Here is a 19,560-nt window from a genome sequence, read left to right as displayed (position 1 = left end):
CAGATATGTGAGTATTTATTCACAGTGTCTTTTGATTTATGAGGAAAACTATACTTGTTTAAAAGCTATAGTGGATTAACATGTTAATGAAAATTAAACGTGCTGGTACAAGCTGACCTAAGCAACTCCTCGTATCAGTACAGGACATGTAGATAGAACAAGGAGTCTATCTTGCTATTTCCCACCGCCTGGCCTTGAACAGAGACAGTTTGTCATCCGGCGTAATGTATTTGGGCCATCTGGTATTTATCTACAAACACATTTTTAAAAGGTTCAAAATTCTTGTCATAGAAAGTATTTAACCTTATAGAAATATGAACCCTACAAAAACAGCTAGACATTTTGTATTGTTTTTAAGAGGAGCTAGAAGAGACTAAAAAAAGAGTTAAGTTGGAAGGGTCTTCTTTTATGTCTGAAGACCTTTTTCATAATTAATATATCTTTTTATGCATCATTGTAACTATTTGTATGATTTTAAGACATCGCCACAGTGCAACTTTATGACCCAGTTAAATGAGCAAAATAATAGACTCGTTCACTACTTGCTGAAGACTGTAAACCTGGCTTTGAATATGTCAGACATACATAGATGCTCCCTGAGGGCTTTAGAAAATAAATGCAAAGGTTACCACAAATAAGAAAACTCTGGATGCCATAATAGTTGAATTCTACTTTAGGTTCAAATGTTCCTCCTATTTATAAGCTGCTCTCACAGACCCTTGGTCCATTGACCTGACTTAAATCAGAATCTGATTGGATCCTGTACCAACCTTTTCTCTTCATGCATTTGCATCTCCTCAGCCTGTTGCTAGTGAAACTTCCTTTCTAACACCTCAAATAGAAGGTTTGGTATTAAATCATGCCTTCTAGGAACACAGTTTTATCTCTTATTTAAAGTCAGAAGTGTTGATCATTTAATGATTGTTCTAATTCTCAGAAATTAAGCCTTTTTAAAGGAGATACAAAAATCACTTTTAAACCAACAGTGTTAGGTAAAAGATTAAGTATTACAAGATAGTATGCCGAGTTTCTGTTTTATTCGAACCTTCTATCAATAATTTTGAAGATCATTCATCTATGTATACAACTCATAATTGATTCAACATTTATTGAGCATAAAGTCTGCCCAGCTGATGCCTATTGCATTCTGTCATGAAAGTTTGATGTCTTGCCGAAACCGGTTTGGCTCAGTGGTAGAGCGTCGGTCTGGGGACTGAAAGGTCCCAGGTTCGATTCCGGTCAAGGGCATGTACGTTGCTTGCGGGCACATCCCCAGTAGGGGGTGTGCAAGAGGCAGCTAGTCGATGTTTCTCTCTCATCGACATTTCTAACTCTCTATCTCTCTCCCTTCCTCTCTGTAAAAAATCAATAAAATATATTTTAAAAAAAAAAAAAAAAAAAAAAAAAAAAAAAAAAAAAAAAAAAAGAAAGTTTGATGTCTTGCCCAATGCATTTATAACTGAAAGGGCTCAGACTGAGCCATGAATTACTGTGGTCCAAGAATACAGAGATGTAGAGACTGGTCATGAGACATGGCAGTGCAAACTGACCACCAGCTTATGGAATTCTGCATGTTTCTGTGACATTGCTACACTTCCTATGTGAACAGGTTCATATCTGAAAAAGTTTTTATGGACTAGTTTAAATTATGTCTAGTATATCATGTTTCATAGTAAACACAGAATATTTATTGAAAGACTGAATGAAGGTTTTAAAGCATTTTGAAAAATAGTACTCTCTAGTTTAACCCACAAATGTAATCTTTGTTCAGGGGTCCAAGATGTGGTGCTCAGTTTGAATATATTGGAGACCAGAAGGATGTGCTAAGTTTCTTGGAGGGAGGAAGTATTGTTCCTAATGAGGATGTGAATGAAGAATGGGCTGGAGGAGAACCCCGAGGCAGAACTAGGATTTCCCCCCTTAACCTTGTGGAACTCGTTGAGGATCATGCCTCCTCTGGTACAAATGTTTTCAGTGAGTATAGAGAGTATCATTTTTATTATATTCTGTCTTAATTGAAATAAACTAAATAATAGGATAGTACTTGAGCTGCATAATAATCCATATTGCCATGTTTTTTAAGATAGAATGAGAAATTATTTAAAAATGGTCATTTGTGTGGGATAGCTCTTACTGAAGTAATCAGAGAGCTGGTATTGATATTTTAGGTAAATAGCAATAGCTTCATATCAGAAATGGCATATGAATAATCATAGGCCTTTAAACAGAAATGGGCTAGAGCGTATAACTAATGCATCTTTCTTCACTGTATGGAAAAGAGAAAAAGCCCAGAGAGGACAGTGTCTGGTCAGAATTATGAAGAGACTGGTCTGCAATCCCAGACTTTTCACTCTCCCCTAAGGTTTCTCTCCAATACTATATAAACTTTACATCTGAAGTTTTGACTTTTTTTATCATAGGCACAAAGGTACCACTGAAGACAAAAAAAGAAGATTCTGGAGCAAATTCTCAGGTAGGCTGCTTGGATAGATAGCTACCGTGTTTCCCCGAAAATAAGACATCCTCCGAAAATAAGACCTAGCGCAACTTTGGGAAAAAAAATTAATGTAAGACACTATCTTATTTTCGGGGAAACAGGGTACTAGCTCTGCTGGGTAAAGGTAGCTCAGCTGGTTGTTTCTTGAACTTAGGGCTCCCAACCTAACTTGGCAGAGATGCCTCTTCACAGAGCAGAGCCTTCCTCTACTGTATTTGGGGTAAAAGCATTCTTGCTGGTACATTCCACCATACTAGCCCGCCATATTTGGGTAGTTATTCTGCCAGCTTTCGGGCTAACTACGCCTCATGAAATTAGTAGTGAATTAATGAAATCCTGTGCCATGGAATCCGATAGCTTCTGAATTAAGTAAAGACCTAGGAACTAACAGTCTATTCATTCTAATCCTCCATAATTTAGAAGAGTTTCACTGGAAATTATATGCCTTCCAGAATTCTTTCATAGTGTTATAAATACTATACATGAATACTGTGTGCTTTTACCTAATTTTTTAGATATAACTAATGTCATAGATCATAATTAGAAAAAAGTTTTTCTTAAATATTATATATCCTTCAAAAGCAGGAAAGCCACAAATTTATCACAACTGTCATATTGAATTATATTTTAAAGATAAAAACTTAATGGAAATTTTTATTTCTGAAACTAGATAGCAACGTAAAGTGTTGGGTGATTTAAAGAAAGCTTCAGGCTTTGAAATCTTATGACCCCTTAGCTTTTTCCCCACTATTTTTTTAAGCTCTGTAGAAATAAATCTAGATATATAAAAACCTAAGTGAAGTTTAGACCAAACAATCAGAATGATTGGTTGACCAGTTGTTATGATGCACACTGACCACCAGGAGGCAGGTGCTCAGCACGGGGCTCAGCCCTAAACCAGCAGTCGGACATCCTCCAATGGGATCATGGATTGTGAGAGGGAACAGGCCAGGCTGAGGGACCCCTCCCCTTCGTATATAAATCCATGCACCGGGCCTCTAGTTTCAAATAAAATCTTATATTTCCTATCAAACCTCTGTTTTGTAACAGGATGACAGTCTTTCTGGAGAATGGTGTGAAGCACTTCACAGTTTTACGGCGGAGACCAGTGATGACTTACCCTTCAAGAGGGGAGAACGGATCCTGATCCTCCAGCGGCTGGACTCCGACTGGTACAAGGGCAGACTGCGAGACAAGGAGGGGATCTTCCCAGCAGTCTTTGTGCGGCCCTGCCCAGGTACAATAACTCCGGGAAGTGGCTCTTCTCTTTAAGGGGAGCCCAAACCTTAGTAATAATATAAACAATAAAGATTGATTTAAAAAAAAAAAAAAGGGGGGGGGGGGCAAAACCTTAAAACGATACATATTTCTTTTCCCTCTGGCCAAATCAGTTTAAGTTGTTTGCCTTCATTTTAAACAGTTAATTCATAAAGTCAGCTCTTCTTCATACCAGGTGTACTGGTTAATAATGTGGATTTTTTTCAATAGATGGAGTTACACATATGTTGATATATATGTGATTTGATATGTATGTTCTTTTGTTATTGACAGCAAGCTTCAAAACTTTCATTTATCAAATTTGCTGAAGGTGTTAAAAATATCGTATTTCTTGACAAAAAAAAAAAAGCATTTGTGGGAAATTTTAATTCATTACTTTATTTGAAGAAAAGTGCTGCTGAAAGTTATCATATACTTTGGGAAGCTTATGGTGAACATGCTCCATCTCAAGATACTTGTGAATGCTGGTTTAAACGCTTTAAAAGTGGTGATTTCAATGTGAAAGACAAAGAATGTCTAGGTCAACCGAAAAAGTTTGAAGATCACTTTTTATTTTATTTTTTTATTTTATTATTACAAGCATTATTGGGTGAAGATGCGTGTCAAACTCAAAAACAACGTGCAGAAAGATTAAATGTTGCTCAGCAAATCATTTCTGATCATTTACAAGCAATGGGAAAGATTTTAAAGGAAGGAAAGTGGGTGCCACATCAACTGAACAAAAGACAAATGGAAAACCAAAAATCATCAGCACAATGTTGCTTCAATTGTACAAAAGTCTTTTTTGTATCAAACTGTGACTAGATGAAAAGTGGATTTATTTTGAGAATCCCAAATGCACAAAATCATGGGTTGATCCAGGTCAACAATCAACACCGACTGCAAGGCCAAATCGCTTTGGTCAGAAGACAATGCTCTGCATTTGGTGGGATCAGGAAGGTGTGGTGTATTATAAGCTTCTAAAACCAGGTGAAACCATTAATACTGATCACTACCAACAACAAACAATCAATTTGAACCATGCTTTGATTGTAAAACCACCAGAAAGTGGCAGAAGACACGGTAAAGTAATTTTGCTTCATGATGATACACCATCACACACTTAAAAACCAGTTAAGGACATATTAAAAGATCTTGCCTGGGAAGTATTAACCCACCCGCTGTATTCACCAGACCTTGCTCCTTCAGATTACCACTCGTTCCGATTGATGGCACTAGCACTTTCTGAGTAGCACTTCAAAACGTACGAAGAAGTGGAAAATTGGGTCTCTAAATGGTTTGCCTCAAAACAAGAAAAATTCTATTGGGACGGTATCTACAAATTACCTGAAAGATGGGGGAAATGTGTAGCTAGCGATGGATGTAACTTTGAATAAAGCACTTTTGATGTTTCTCTTGAAATTACTGTGTTTTCTTTGATTACAAAATCCACATTATTAACCAGTACACCTGGTACTTCATACTTTGTTCGAGTTATAGGGGAAAAAAGGTAAAAATGCCATCACTTGATAATGGCCAATTTTCTATACTTTTTTTTTTAGAAACATAAAAATATATTTCTATAATATATTTCTATGATTTTTTTTCCTGCTAAGAGAACATCCTTCATCTTTTTGCAAGTTAATTCAAAATTAATTGAAAATATTTTGTCCTGGGGATAACAAGGAGGTTTCTTAAAATGTCGGATTTGTGTTTTAGTATGTTCTGTATTTTGGTGTTTCCACAGCTGACATGAAAAGTATGTCTCCTTTGGCACTGAAGGGGAGGAAGGCCAAAGCCTTGTATGATTTCCATGGGGACAATGAAGATGAGCTTTCCTTCAAGGTCAGAACGTGCATTTTTAGTTCCTGTATTAAGCAACTATAAGTTTTGAAATATCTTCCATTGAAGGGTGGAACATCTGGGTGGCATATTGACCATTTGCCAAGAATGAACATCTCATGACCTAAATCTAAGGAACAAGATTAGGCAAATATTAGCAAGGCATTTAGATACTCAAATAAATTGGCTTGATAGCCCCACAATCACTAAACGAATTCCTTATTCGTAGGCCTTGTAACATTAGATTTTAGTAATACTGGAGTTTTCATTGGTAGCCCTAGTAAAGGATGATTCTCTACATGGCCATTGTTGCCTGCTATCGTCATATCTATCAAATCAATGGGGAAGTCAGGTACCTGCTGCAATTGGCCGCTGCACCAAGGCCTCATAAGACACTGAGTGAGGCTTGTCCAGAAAGACACGGGCCAGGAAATGATCCCAAAAAGTTAAGCTACATTGCCAAGGGTTCTTTTTTTTGTTATTTTGGTTTTTTAGAAAATTACAATTTAATCTTACTTCATCAAAGAAGTGCCTCTCTTTTTTTTAAGTAAAAACAAAATATTTTCATGATCCTGTTTCCCTAGTCTATAGTTGGACCATAGTCAGAGGAAAGCCGCCTTGGTAATACTCTGGGACTGTGCCAGAGGAAGAGGGGTAAGGTTAGTAGTCATTGCTCTCAGAAGAGTCTGTGTCAGCGGCAAATTTCCCATCATTGGAGATATTTAGAGAGCTAAAATGCCACAGAAAGAATGAAAGCATCAAGGAGTGATTGGGCAAGATGTGTTTTAAAAGAATGCGTACCCAAACAAGATTTTCACCTGTTTATAACAAAATGAGGAAAATTCTGTGATACTGGGTATGTGCAGGCTTTTGGGGAGTTAGGATCAAAGGGGTATGCTGAGATATGTCAGTTATAAGGATGTTAACTTTCCTATTTTGTAATGAGGTGTTCCTTCTGAGAACTTCTTTTATCTTTTTCATATTAAAATGTCATTTCTATGATAAAATATTGTTAGTAAATGATAGATATTTCTTATGCAAAATTATGATTCGGTAACCCTCTATCTATGTATCTATTTATTTATTCATTCCTAAAATTTCTTGGTTCTTAAAATCCAAATGTTTGGAAGCCAAGTTCTGTTGCCCCAGTAGCTAAAAATTCATTCCTTTTATCTGTACATAGAATGTTACTTCAAGTAACATTCTATGTACAGATTCACATTTTTTGGATGTTATTTTGGCATTCATTTACGTAATGGCATATCAATAACAATTCACAGTATCTTTCAGCAAGTAGGTGGTCACTCTGGCCAGTGTTTCCAAGTGGTTAGAGCATTAGCCCACATACCAAAGGACACGGGTTCGATTCCAGTCAAGGACACATATCTGGGTTGCAGGGTCATCTCCAGCCCTGGTCAGGGCGCCTGTGGGAGGGACCCAATCCATGTGTCTTTCACATTAATGTTTCTCTCTCTCTCCCTTTCCTCCCTCCACTCTCTCTAAAAATTAATAGAAAAATATGATTGGATGAGGATTAACAAACAAGAAAGAAAGAAAGAAAGAAAAAGAAAATAAGTGGTCATTGTTTTACAATCTAAGCAAGATCGTTCTAGAGGTTTGAGTTAAGGGATTCTGCACTGTCTTCAGTATTGACCATTAATATTTTAATAAATATCCACAAGATATTTATAGATAAAACTTTTTTAAAAGTGTGCTAGCCCTCAGAAAATTGACATACTATATATGTATATATGGAACAGAGCTAAGAAAAATAGTTTTAATCAGCCATTATGTTATAATTTAGGAACCAGAAGGAACTTATTTATTTTTTTAAATATATTTTTATTGATGTTTTGAAGAGAGAGAGAGACAGTTAGAAATATCGATGAGAGAGAAACATCGATCAGCCGCCTCCTGCACACCCCCTACCGGGGTTGTGCCCACAACCAAGGTACATGCCCCTGACTGGAATCGAACCCGGGACCCTTCAGTCCTCAGGCCAACATTCTATCCACTGAGCCAAACCGGTTTCGGCATGGAAGGAACTTTTTATAATAGAAACTTTGAGTAGTCAGAAGTTTTACAGATTTTAGCAGAGTAAAGTAAATTAATGACATTGATAGTCAGAATTTTTCTTTCCATTTTCCTTAAAGAAAGGCCTTAAATCAAACCATTTTCCAGAGGGCTATGTACTAGGGCTACAAATAAATCCATTTAGCTTGATAATCTTTCAAGTAGCCAGGGTCATTTTGGACCATTATAGAATCTTAAATCAAGATTCTAAGAAATGGTTAGAAACAATAAAGAACAAAATAGTTCCAGGAGATAATTTCAAAAATTATGTCATCTGTTAAGGAGTTATAATTTACACATGAATAAGATACGCAGTCCCTTTGGCTGTGCTGATGAGAACAAATCAGTGTTCTGGGTCAGTGAAGCTCTTTAAGACAGGAAAGAATGTAAATTTGCTATTGAGGCCAGGGAGGATGGAATGAACCAAATGGCAGAGAATACCATTATGTGGAAGAGTAAATGTACAGTACAAAATGCTCAGGATATGGAAAAGAAGACAATTACAGTAAAAGCCTCTCTAAGTGAAGAGTCTACTGTAAAATGTGGTGGCCATGTTGCCTGATGGTTAGCAATAAGGGCCCTGAAATAACACTAGATTTGAGTCATGTCCCTACCACTAACTAACTGGACATGGGACACTGAGCAAATTACTTAATCTCTCTGAGTTTAAATTTCCTTTTCTTTAAATTAAGAAAATCTATACAAATATCTCTCTAGGACTGCTCTATTGTGTATATGAATTAATTCTTATAAAGTACATAAAATGGGAAAAGACATACAGAGTAAGCACATGGCTCACTCATTTCCAAGTCTTTGCTTACCTGTCACCTTCAGTGGGACCTTCCCCGGCTGCTCTAATGAGATAGCAACCAACCCCACACTTTCTTTCTCTGCCAGCTTATTTATTTGTCTCCTCACTCTAGAATAACAGTATCTGAAACATAGTGGATGCTGAATAAATAATTGTTAGATGGGGAGTGAGGGGTGTGTGTGTGCATATACATATATATATGTATATATAATATTGTTAGTAAACACACACAAATATATATGATAGCTGGTATTGTTATTTATTAAAGAAAAATTTAAATTAGGAATGAATTTAGGGGGCACAAAATACAGCAGAGAAATAAAAGGGCAACAATGGCAAAGGAGTGGCATCATTAGGTATAGATTACCTTTGTGGTATATCATTTAATCCTGTCGGCAAGTCAGAGAATACATCCCTCTCCAGATACTGCCTAGCATGCTTGTACTCAACATAAACTAATAATTATTTCCAATTCCTGTCTTCTTACAGGCTGGAGATACAATTACAGAGCTGGAATCTGTAGATGATGACTGGATGAGTGGAGAACTAATGGGAAAATCTGGAATATTTCCCAAAAACTATGTTCAGGTTTTACAAGTCGGCTAAAGGTGAAGCTTGACTGTGTCCCTTGGCACAAGAACTATCACTTCGACTATCAGATATGGGTTTTTTGCACTATTTTTTAAACTGAAAGAAATATCTATGCTGTAATGGTACACTAGAATTTTCTGAAAGCAAAAAATGTCTGGATTTCATCACAGTAGAAACGAACACATGAAAATCAATGAGCAAGTATTCTACCAAGGAAAGCATCAGCGAGATGAGCAAGACAGTTACACACTCCCCCCAGGGAAAGTGCCTGGTGACCTGGCAGCACAAGGGGGCCTACACGCAAAAGCTGTGCTTCAACATCTATTTTCATCAGCAAAAGTCAATTAAACACACTTCTTTTTCTTTTTTTTCTTTTTTTACTTTAAAAAGAGGACATTCAATATTCTACATGCTGTAACCATCAAGTCATGGTTGGTAATCTAAATTTCATTTGTGATATTCAAATTAATTCTAACAGCTTGAGCACATTGTCCTTATTATCAGGGCAAATCCTTGCTTCAGGAGGGGGTAGTTTAACTAGTTGGAGCCTGTGTAAGGCTCCTGGTGAATCAGCTCATGCTCACCAAATGCTTCTGGTGTTAATAAGTATTTCCCCTTTGTCCAAGAATTTGAAGGGGGTTAAAATGTAAAGCATCTTAGTTAAATGAACCAAAACCGTCCTGAGATGCCTTGCTAATATGACTAACCCTTCCACATACTTGCTGTACTTACTTCTTTTATCCTTTTATACTTTATACAGGGTTGTTATATAGCACATTTTCTGAATCTGCAATCATTCTTTCGACAATTACTGGTACCCAAAGAAAAATTCATTTTCTTTGTGTTACCCCAGTAATATGTAAAAGCTGTGTCTTGTTATAGTGATACATTATGAATCACATTATCTCAAATACAGAGTAACTGTTAAGATGAAAAACAATGCCAAGCCCCACAGCTCATTTCTTCCCAATATAATCAAATGAAAAATAATTTAAGAAGACTGAAGGCTGATACTTTTTTGTGGTTTTTTCCCCAGCTCATCCCTTCACAATTAGAATAAATAAAAAATAAAAAAATTTAAAAAACACACTTTCCTGCTATATTCACTGTTATGCATGTCAAGCTTAAGATAAAAGCAGTTCTTTATGTGACTGAATAAATTACATTTTATGGGCTAAAGCCAAATAGGTTAAAGACAATCTTCCAAACAGATCAGTGGAATAGAATTTCATTGGAAATGTGAAACACTTTCCCAACAATGTTCATGACTCTCTTCGATTTTTAAGAAGAATTTCATATACAGGGCCACTTTTTAGCTTTTATTATTTCCCATTGTCCAAAAAGTTAGGCAGCTAATGGTCAAACATGAGATGGTATTCTCTAAGGGAAGAGTTATTTACTTTGTGTTTGATTAAAAGTAATCTGCCAATTATGTGGTTATAATTGATATGGGGGCTATTTCTTCTACATGTTTTGGGTAAAGAAGACAATATAAAGAAAATTTTTTATTATGTCAAATTTTACTCAAGTAATTTCAAGAGAAATGGGACTTAAAGCATTATCCCAATTAATTCCTGTTTGCAGCCAGCTGTATAAGAAGTAGGGTATGTATCTGGAAAAGGACATGAGGTATACATATTTGCCTGTGCAATTTTAACATCTTACATTAAAAATCATGAAAACTTAGCTTTATTGGAGAAAAATATCCTCTTAAATTTTGGCAGTCAGCAGAATAAGTGCAATAGTTGTAAATCTACTTGACATTATAATAAACTGAACTTTTCAAAGTCCTTTTCTCAGACTAGACTATTTTTTGAGAATGGAAATGGCATCTTCTCTTTATGACTCCAGCCCTTTGCTCAATATAATATCATAAAGGTTGATTGTTTAGATGGATGGGGAACTTATATAGCAATACCATCTTGAATACCCTGAGATCTAATATCTTTCCTCAATTTGTTGACAAAAATCTTTATTGAAACAAAAATTTGCAATTTTTATGTCATTTCACTTTGTCATGCTACAATTTTTGCTTGTCATTTATTATTCACTCAAGTGACAAAACAAAATGTAGCTTGGAACAGGTTTTCATAGATACTTGCTTATTCTGTATATTGATCCAGCATAATTTCATAGGGGGAAAATGGGAATGTATTATTTTTCCTTTTGGGAATTTTAAGTGAAAAATTTGATATTGTTCATCCAAGCCTCCTATAAGTACAATCTCCAAATCCTTTTTAAAAAAATTTTTATTAAAACTATAGAACTCATTTAACGTATTATTCTTACCCTTTGATTACCTGTTGAAGCAAAGACAGATTTCATTAAAAGATGCCCTTGCTTAACATAGCTGGAGGGGTAATATAATCTTTCATTATGTTCATGTAAATCACAGGCTTTGAATGCAATCTGAAACATTCCAAGTATCAGTGCAGTCGTCATCATTAGAACTAGTATTTTTTTTTAATTTTCTTTTTATATAGGGTTTTTATACATCAATATTCTTAATAATTACTTCATTTCTATTCAGTATCTTAGGCTTAGGTAAATATACCTAAAAAAATACTGATGGCTATATGGGCATAGTATAATGAGATATTTGGTATAGTCGTTAATGATTTGTTCCTTTTAATTAATGTCAGATGCATATGGGCCATGCATATGACTAATAATTCACTGCCATTTTGAATGCCATTGAATGAACTCTTAATGGTGCATTTTTCCAGAATAGGAAATCATTTTCTAACCTATGCCTTTTTAATTCACAGTAATAATACAGGGGGAAAAAATACAAAGCCTATCTCAGAACAACAGCACCATCTAGGGGCCTCTCACCTAATGGCAAGTTCATCCAGTTACACACCACAAAGAGAGCCTGCAGACTAGAGCTAGACCTGCAGAGGTTAAATGATTTGCCCAAGGCCATACAGGTAATGACAGAACCTAAAGCAGGGGTCTTCAAACTACGGCCCGTGGGCCACATGCAGCCCCCAGGGGAGTCTGATCCTGCCCGCCAGGTTTTTTGGGCAGTGAGCGCAGCCAAGGTGTTACAGTAGGGATTAGTAGTTCATATAGTCCGGCCCTCCAGCTCTCTGAGGGACCGTGATCTGGCCCCCACTTTAAAAAGTTTGAGGACCCCTGACCTAAAGTAAAACCTAGCTCCACTGTTTACCAATTCAGTACTTTATCCATTTGTTGTGCTGAAGTGATACATTTCTCTTTAGCAGTTAAACAAGTATAATTTATCTGTTTTATTGGCCTGTACAACTTTTAACTTCTTAGATATAATAGGACTAGAACAAGTTACAATGAATAAATTAATGCCTTGAATTTCATTCAAGAATATTCCTGCTCAGCTTCTCAGTACTATGTAGACAGTTTATATTTACAGAAGAGGTTTGGTGCACTGATCGTGCACCAATGGGGTCCCTCAGGCTGGCCTGAGCCTTCTCACAATCTGGGACCCCTAGGGGGATGTAGTAGTACGTGAAGCAGCAGGCAGCTGAGGGGAGCCCAAGCCCAGGCTGGGCACCACATTGCTCCTGCTCATCCTGGCCCTGCTGTGCCTGACACCACATAGCTCAGTAGCACTACTGAGGAGGTAGAAGAGGCTGATGCTGCTGCAGCTGCACTTGCTAGCCGTGAGCCCGTCTGGCACCCGTCAGCCAGCTGAGCAGCACTCCCTGTGGAGCTCACTGATCACCAGGGGGCAGCTCCTGTGTTGAGCATCTGCCCCCTGGTTGCTTAGGCTTTTATATACCGCATTTCTTTTCTGGTGGATAAGATGACTTTTGAAACGAAAAAATGTCAACCGAAAATCAGGGGCAAAAGACCAAAATTGCACAAAAATTACCTGCAGATCTTGACGGCAAAGTAAGTCTTTTCTTTGAAGTGGGGGGTAGTCTTACAGCGAATATAGGCCTAAACCTATGTTTTAACTGTAAAATTAGGGTGTCGTCTTCTACGCCAGAAAATACGGTAGCTTAAAAAGTCAGCCTGCCAGTTTCATGGATGCTGGCAAGACACAAGACTAAAAAGGGGCTTTATTACTCATTGCAAAAGCAGTAATCAGAGCTTCAAGCTCATTTGTTTCCCTTCCCCTCAAGTCCCACAGAAGTGATGCAAAGGGCCCATCACAGTGGGTTGCATTACAGAAGAGGTACACTAAGATTTACCACTATTAAGTGGAAACAAGTCTGCTCTTTTTCCAGAGGGAGACATTACCTCATCCCTCAAGGTTTCTCATGTGTATGCAAATACAACCCTGAGAAATAGCCCAGATAAAGAACAGAGAACTGTAGTCTTGGCATACCCAAGAGCATGCAGGGACAAAGGATTTATAGCTGACTGCTACTCACAATTTACTCCTTTGCAGGACACATTCTTGGCCAAACTAGAATCCTATATAAAAGCCTAACATGCAAATTGTCCCCTGGAGCAGTCATTCAACCTGGAGTTTGACAATTTGATATGCACTGACCACCAGGGGGAAGCGCCAAACATTGCAGTCTGCAACGGGCTGTGACCTCTTGCCAGCTACCTGGGGGCAGGGGTGATGGGGACAGAGGTGCAATGAGAGTGCAGGGTGACTGCCAAGCTTGCTCACACTCTACTACTCTCCCCCAGGACACCAGGGCTTACACCCCAAGGGCCAGGAACCCATGAGGAGCCTGCCATGCACCATCTCTTTTAGGTGAGCCAGGCCGCAGCCCCCCCAGACAAGAGCCTGCAAGGCTCCTTGTGGGTTTGCACAGGAGCCAGTCTGCACGGTTGGCCAGAACGCGCTGCCCAGCCAGCTTCCCGGAGGCCCACCTGTAGCATCTGGCTGTGCTCGATGCCATTTCCGGGGTAAGGAATTGGGCACTACGACTCAGGGAGTCGGGAGGGGGGAAAGGCCCCCGTACACACCAAATGCTATGCCTCCATCACTGGCCAGGCCTAGGGACCACACCCATGAACAAATTTTATGCATCTGGCCTCTTAATTTTTACACATGCTCCATCAGCCACTGATTAATGAGATTATAATCTCATAAAGCTATTACTATTAAGATTCAAAGTAACAGATATAGCCAATTTATAGCATTGGCATCATTCTCTTCAGATTTCCAGACTGTAAGTCCAAGGAGATGGAGGAGCAGTAGGTCTTTAAGTTGCCCCTCTATATTCTAAGCCCAGACTATTCATTACTAGCAAGTTTAAACTGATCTGCCAATTGTCAACAGAGGCAATGGATGGAGTTACCCATTTTCTCCCACATAAGGGCACAGGTCACTTACCAGTTGAGTAATGGTAAGCCTAGGTCTGAGAATGAACTAGCAAAGGAGTAGCCAATAATGTGAGAAAAACTTAAGAGGTGAGATTTTGAAGGACAGTTATAAACTGGAGGTTATCAACTACCAAATAACACAACAGAGGTCAAGCCAAGTAAAATGAAAGACCAAGAATGAACCACTGGACTTAGCAACAAAGGCAATGGTAATCTTGACAGCAAGAGGTGTGCAAGAGAACCCAATTGCAGCAGAATCAAGAAAAAAATAGATACAAAAATCATGGTTAACTCTTGACTTTGCTGTAAAGGGATTGGTAGAAGGAATACGGGCAAAGGTGAGAATTCCTGGAGCAACGAGCTTAATTAAGCAGGAGGAAGGAAAATACGGGCGTTCAAATGGGATAGTGGTCCAAAAAATTCAGTAAGACAGAAAACGTGAACACATCCATAAATGGCAAGGTGAAAGTCATGGGAATCATCTGAGTGCAAAGAAGAGGTTTAAAAAAGAGGAAGGCTACAGTACAGACTGAGTGGAGTATTAACTATTCAATAGTGGACTCTATGCAATGGTCACTTAATACACCAGTAATCAATTTCTCTAACCAAGTTCAGCTCATGCACAGTGGGGGGCATTTTAAAACTACAGGAAAGAGATAGCATTTGGGTTTAAAAACTAAAAGCCAATTGGCTCCATTAGTCAGCCTGTCACAGAGGTTCTCCAAGTGGTCTTCGGCATCAGCATTACACATAAGCTTCAGGAGTCCAGGGGCAGGGCCCTGCAATGTTTTAACAAGCTTTCCAGATGGTTTTAAAACCATCAAAACGTAAGCCATGTTAAGAAACGGTTTTATTAGCTATCTCTAACACTTCCAGATAGCTACAGCTTAAAATAATCACTATCCTTTCTCAGCTACTTTGAGAAATAGATAAAAATCCACAGAACAGCACAGAAAAGTTCACTATCAATTCAGAACATAAGTCACCAAGCTGTAAGATTATCTTTTTAAATGATCAGAAATAAAATATCACAAATAGGTTTTTTTATTTGTCACCATTAAATGTCTGAATTTTAAACAGATTCTTGGACTGGAGGCTCATATCCATCAGCTCGTTCAACTTTAGCACCTGTCTCATCCCCAGTAGCTTTTCCAGAACTGCTACCTTCACCATGAAGCTCCATTAGTTTTCCCACTAAAAGGAAGAAAAAAATTGTTATAGCATACCATATCTTGAAACTGGTCCTTCAATACTGTCTAGATATTACAGAAAAAAAGCCATTATCTTGCCATCCAAAAAAACAAACACCAAAAATGCTATTTGGCCACATAACGTTTTCCAGGGATCCAGTGTTTTACTTACATTCAAACTTGGGCTTCTTCAGCATTTTGACTTTTCTAACAAAGACATCATGGAGGGGATAGATCGATTGGCAAGCTTTTTCGATGTCTTTTCCAATGCTGTCTGGAATCCTGTAAACCAGTAACACTAGATTAGAATCAACCCACGTGGAGCCTATCGCCCCTTAATTAATCCACATTTGAGCCTCCTGAGTCCAAGCCTTATGCCTTTTTCATTACACCCTATTAGCCAACTGCATGGGAACATCAGAAAAATGTTTAAGTTTTATCACTGAACATCATTTGGGACCGAAACATTTTGTCATCACTTATTCCCATACTTTACTGGTTGTGGAGGGTTTTGTCCATTCAGTGTATTTTCTAAGGCAAGCATTTCTGTGCTTTAAGGCTTACTAATTGCCATGAAGTAGCTTCATCCAAAGAAGGATAAAGAAACTAAATCACATTTACTGAGCACTTAGCATGCTTTCATTTCAAGGGATATAGCTAGATCGTTTTACAGACAGAAACACAGGTTTGATTCCACCTTATCCTATACCAGTATTGCTTTCCTTCATCTAAGGTTAATCAGAGATTCAGGTATGTTTTATGTGATGAAAAAGAAACTTACAATTTATTGACCACTTCTTTCAAGTCATTTGTCTGCACCTCTCGGGTCATGATTTCCATCATTTTCTTCCGGATTTGTCGAACCTGCTGATGCTGAGCATAGGAGGTCTTCCGAATCTGATTGTTGCGTTTTTTAGTAAAACCAACACAGAAGAGACGAAGCAAATAACCATCGGTAGTCTTGACATCGACATGAGCTTCAATCATGGTCTAGTGAAAAAAAGATACGGTCAGATATACAGGTTTAATGTGATCAACTTCCATCCCTCAAAATCTTAAATAAAAAGCTGGAAGGTCAAGTATTCATCACACAGTATGAAGTATAAACTCCCCCCTCCTCTTTCCTCTCTATCTGCACCATTACTGGCAACAGCACCCACCCCCACACTTTTTACGAACACATGACAGCCTTTAACATTCTTCCCCTCAACTCAATCAGCTGTACAACTCTGTAAAACAAGAGGAAAATAAGTTCTATGAGACTTTATAATATGGATATCTACACTTACTCCATCTTTTAGTAAAAAGTGTTCTGAATAAGTAAACTATTATTAACACTAAATGAACATACTTTTAAATGTCCTGTTCCAAACTAAAACCATGCTGAGGATTAAATATTCAATTTCACTGCTAAAGTACAATTTAAAAATCCATTAGTAATATTACTGCCTAAATTTAAAAACCAAACCAAAAACTGAATCACCTCCTCCCCATTTTGCAAATGATACCTTTGTTTTAAAAAATATAACACAATGATAGCAAAAGGACCTTAAAATATTCCCAGAAATGCAGCCATATAACCTTAGAAAACTGTCAAAAATAGGTGATAATGGTATAATCAGGATGTATCATCTGAGACCAAACATTTTGTCATCATTCATTCCCACATACAAAGTATCCCCAAACTGGTTAGCCAGAGGCATCTGAATCAATTGCAATCATTCCCTATAATGATCATGCTAATATTTACTAAATGCTTTGTGTGTCAAGCTCCATACTAAATGTGGAATTCATCCTAACTCCACGAGAAGACACTCTTACCTACATTTTAGAGATAAATTAAGGCTTAGTAAGCTTTAAATTATTTGCCAAAGAACACAACTAGGAAATGGAGCCAAGATTTCTACTCCACACTAGAGGCTATGATACTCCTATTATGCTATATTGCCAGAAGTAATCAAGACTAGCCCAAACCACCCTTTCACTTTAAAATGCACTAGGTTTTGAGGTCCAAAGATATTCTGAAGACAGACAAAATTAAAAACCTGGAAATAATTTGTGCAGCAAAAAACCCCACACTAATCCAATGTTATATCTTGAACTCAATTTAAATAAATAGGATGGCTTGCTCACTGCTGTTGCTCAAATTCGGGTGCCAAAGTCCAAAGTAAGCAAGAAAATATCAAGGTTTTAAAGTGAAATTTAAGCCTCAATTGTATGATATCTCCTTGCTGTAAAGACACCATGACTCTGAGGAACTTTTGTTCTCACCTGCCACTTCTTGACCATAGAGCACATTTTGTCCCGGGTAAGATCCATGCCATGGAAATTAGTCAGGCAGTTTTTGCCCTGAACATCCTCAGTGATTAGCTTGAATTTTCTAAATGCAACTTCATCATTCTGCAAATCAGCCAGGCTCACTTCAAAAACACGACCCTTCAGACCATCAGATGCAATTTCTATAAAATGAGAATCAATTGTCTTATTAACTTTACCAACCACATAAGCAGTGAAGCCAATAAAGATAAGGCTCATGCATAAAATTAAGCTCAGAAACTTAATGGTAAATTATATACACACCTTAACTTTTGCTAACCAAATCCACATGGACACCCATGACTTATTGACAGGGCCCATTGAAAGCTCAAAACTACCCATGCACACTTTCTCCAAAATTCTAAAATTTGCTTCTACAAGTATTGTTCCAAAAACAAGTACAACAGGGGCGAAAGCTGCAAAACAAGGGTTGTCATTTCTTTATAAAGCCTCCCACCACAGGACCCATAGACCAATTGAAACAAAATTCAAACCAAGAATAAGATACTCACTGGTTCCTTGAGTTCTCGTAACCAGTGTTTTCCCAATATTTCTTATATTGAACATGGCTGGTGCTTTCACATCATACCAATCTTTCTTAGAAAATGGATCAACCCTGTATTTGGGGGAGAAAAAAACACCTCAAGTTTTATCGCAGATCACGTAAGTCTTGACTTTTTTTTTTTTTTTTTTTACTTTCCTCGTTCTAATGACTTTAAAAGGCTAACTAGCTCGTAAACACTGCAGTGCACGGTTCTATCCCTCCCAGTGAGGCGAAGGGCACATGTCAATCGAGCTCTTCTTCCCAGTGTTGGACTCTGAGCCACCAATGTACACACTTCCCACCCCTATAGATCCTGCCAACCACACGGGCAGCACTGCCCCCAAAACTCATGCAAGTCTCCTGAACTTCACTGATACAGGAAGACACCTAATGGCAACCCAGACCCTTTTCAAGAGCCCACCTGGGGGGCCCAGGTTCCACCCGGCCCAATCAGTGGAGCGGTGGGGGGTCCTGACTAAGAGTGCATTCCTCAACTCCGGCTCTTGGAGTGGGATCCATTACCTGTGGAACTTAAGCAGCCCGTGAGCCCACATACGGAACACGCCAGCCCCGAGGCATGGCGGCCACCCGACTCAAAGGAGCGCGCACAGGCCCAGACGACCGGGGGAAAGACAGCCGGCCCGCCGCGACGCAGCACCACCATCTGCCAGGCCGCGGTTGGGAGTTTACCAACTCGGCACGGCCGGCTCAATCCGACCGGCATCCTCGCCATCCGGCCCACGCCGCGACCCAGATCCCTCCCGCCGACTCTAACAGAACCCCACAAAGTGGAGAGCCACGACAGTCGCCACTTACACTTTCTTCTTGGCTCCCTTCTTGCCGCCTTTCGTAAGGCGCTTATTCTTGCCCACCGCCATGGTGCTGCTCAGAGAGCCAAAAGGGCGGAAGTACAACTCGCGCGAGAACTTAGGCGTAGGAGACGGGGCGGGGCACGCCTTCGACGTGACCTTTGACCTCGGCGTTTCTCGCGTCCCGGAAACATCGCGACAACGGCGGAAAGGCGCTCCCGCGACTGCAGCCGCAACAGCGCCCTCAGGTGTGGTGCGAACTGCTCGCTCGGAGGCTGCGCTCCAGCGGCGGGGCCGCGGCAGGCCGGGGTGCGGGCTTTGGGTTACGGCGGTTTTCGAGGCTCTGATGCCCGGGATTAAGT

The 19,560-nt window shown here is 38.9% G+C and overlaps 2 protein-coding genes and 1 pseudogene across 13 annotated transcripts in view; 1 reads left to right on the top strand and 2 right to left on the bottom strand.

The window, feature by feature from the left end:
- SH3D19 (SH3 domain containing 19) overlaps positions 1-9,449 on the top strand; it is a 135,658-nt gene extending 126,209 nt beyond the window's left edge. For all 11 annotated transcript variants that reach the window (XM_084884886.1, XM_084884887.1, XM_084884883.1 and 8 more), the window contains 5 exons: positions 1,772-1,974; positions 2,421-2,473; positions 3,548-3,734; positions 5,502-5,599; positions 8,970-9,449. In XM_084884886.1, coding sequence (XP_084741012.1) covers positions 1,772-1,974; positions 2,421-2,473; positions 3,548-3,734; positions 5,502-5,599; positions 8,970-9,086 — 658 coding nt within the window. In that variant the 3' untranslated portion in view covers positions 9,087-9,449. The remainder of the gene's footprint in view (positions 1-1,771; positions 1,975-2,420; positions 2,474-3,547; positions 3,735-5,501; positions 5,600-8,969) is intronic.
- Positions 1-19,560, bottom strand: part of LOC311623129 (small ribosomal subunit protein eS27-like) — a 249,116-nt pseudogene that overhangs the window by 157,726 nt on the left and 71,830 nt on the right. The window lies entirely within an intron of this gene.
- Positions 10,358-19,347, bottom strand: RPS3A (ribosomal protein S3A). The gene is made up of 7 exons (XM_084884909.1): positions 19,206-19,347; positions 18,358-18,461; positions 17,801-17,988; positions 16,311-16,519; positions 15,702-15,811; positions 12,215-15,533; positions 10,358-12,014 (listed from the first exon to the last, which is right to left on the bottom strand). The coding sequence occupies exons 1-6, from the start codon at positions 19,265-19,267 to the stop codon at positions 15,412-15,414; spliced, it is 795 nt and encodes a 264-aa protein (XP_084741035.1). The 5' UTR covers positions 19,268-19,347; the 3' UTR covers positions 10,358-12,014; positions 12,215-15,411.

This window comes from Pipistrellus hanaki (genome assembly GCF_964339955.1).
Source record: "Pipistrellus hanaki genome assembly, chromosome: 5".
Lineage (NCBI taxonomy): Eukaryota > Metazoa > Chordata > Mammalia > Chiroptera > Vespertilionidae > Pipistrellus > Pipistrellus hanaki.
This window is presented reverse-complemented; position numbering and strand designations above follow the sequence as displayed.

Bases quoted from the DNA above. Each gene is read 5' to 3' on its own strand.
- RPS3A (XM_084884909.1), bottom strand. From the start codon at position 19,267: ATGGCGGTGGGCAAGAATAAGCGCCTTACGAAAGGCGGCAAGAAGGGA. The intron at 16,520-17,800 runs GTGAGAACAAAA...TTTTTTCACTAG, and splicing joins CTATGGTCAAGAAGTGGCAG to ACCATGATTGAAGCTCATGT. The intron at 15,534-15,701 runs GTAAGTAAAACA...TCTTCCTTTTAG, and splicing joins GAAGAAGCCCAAGTTTGAAT to TGGGAAAACTAATGGAGCTT.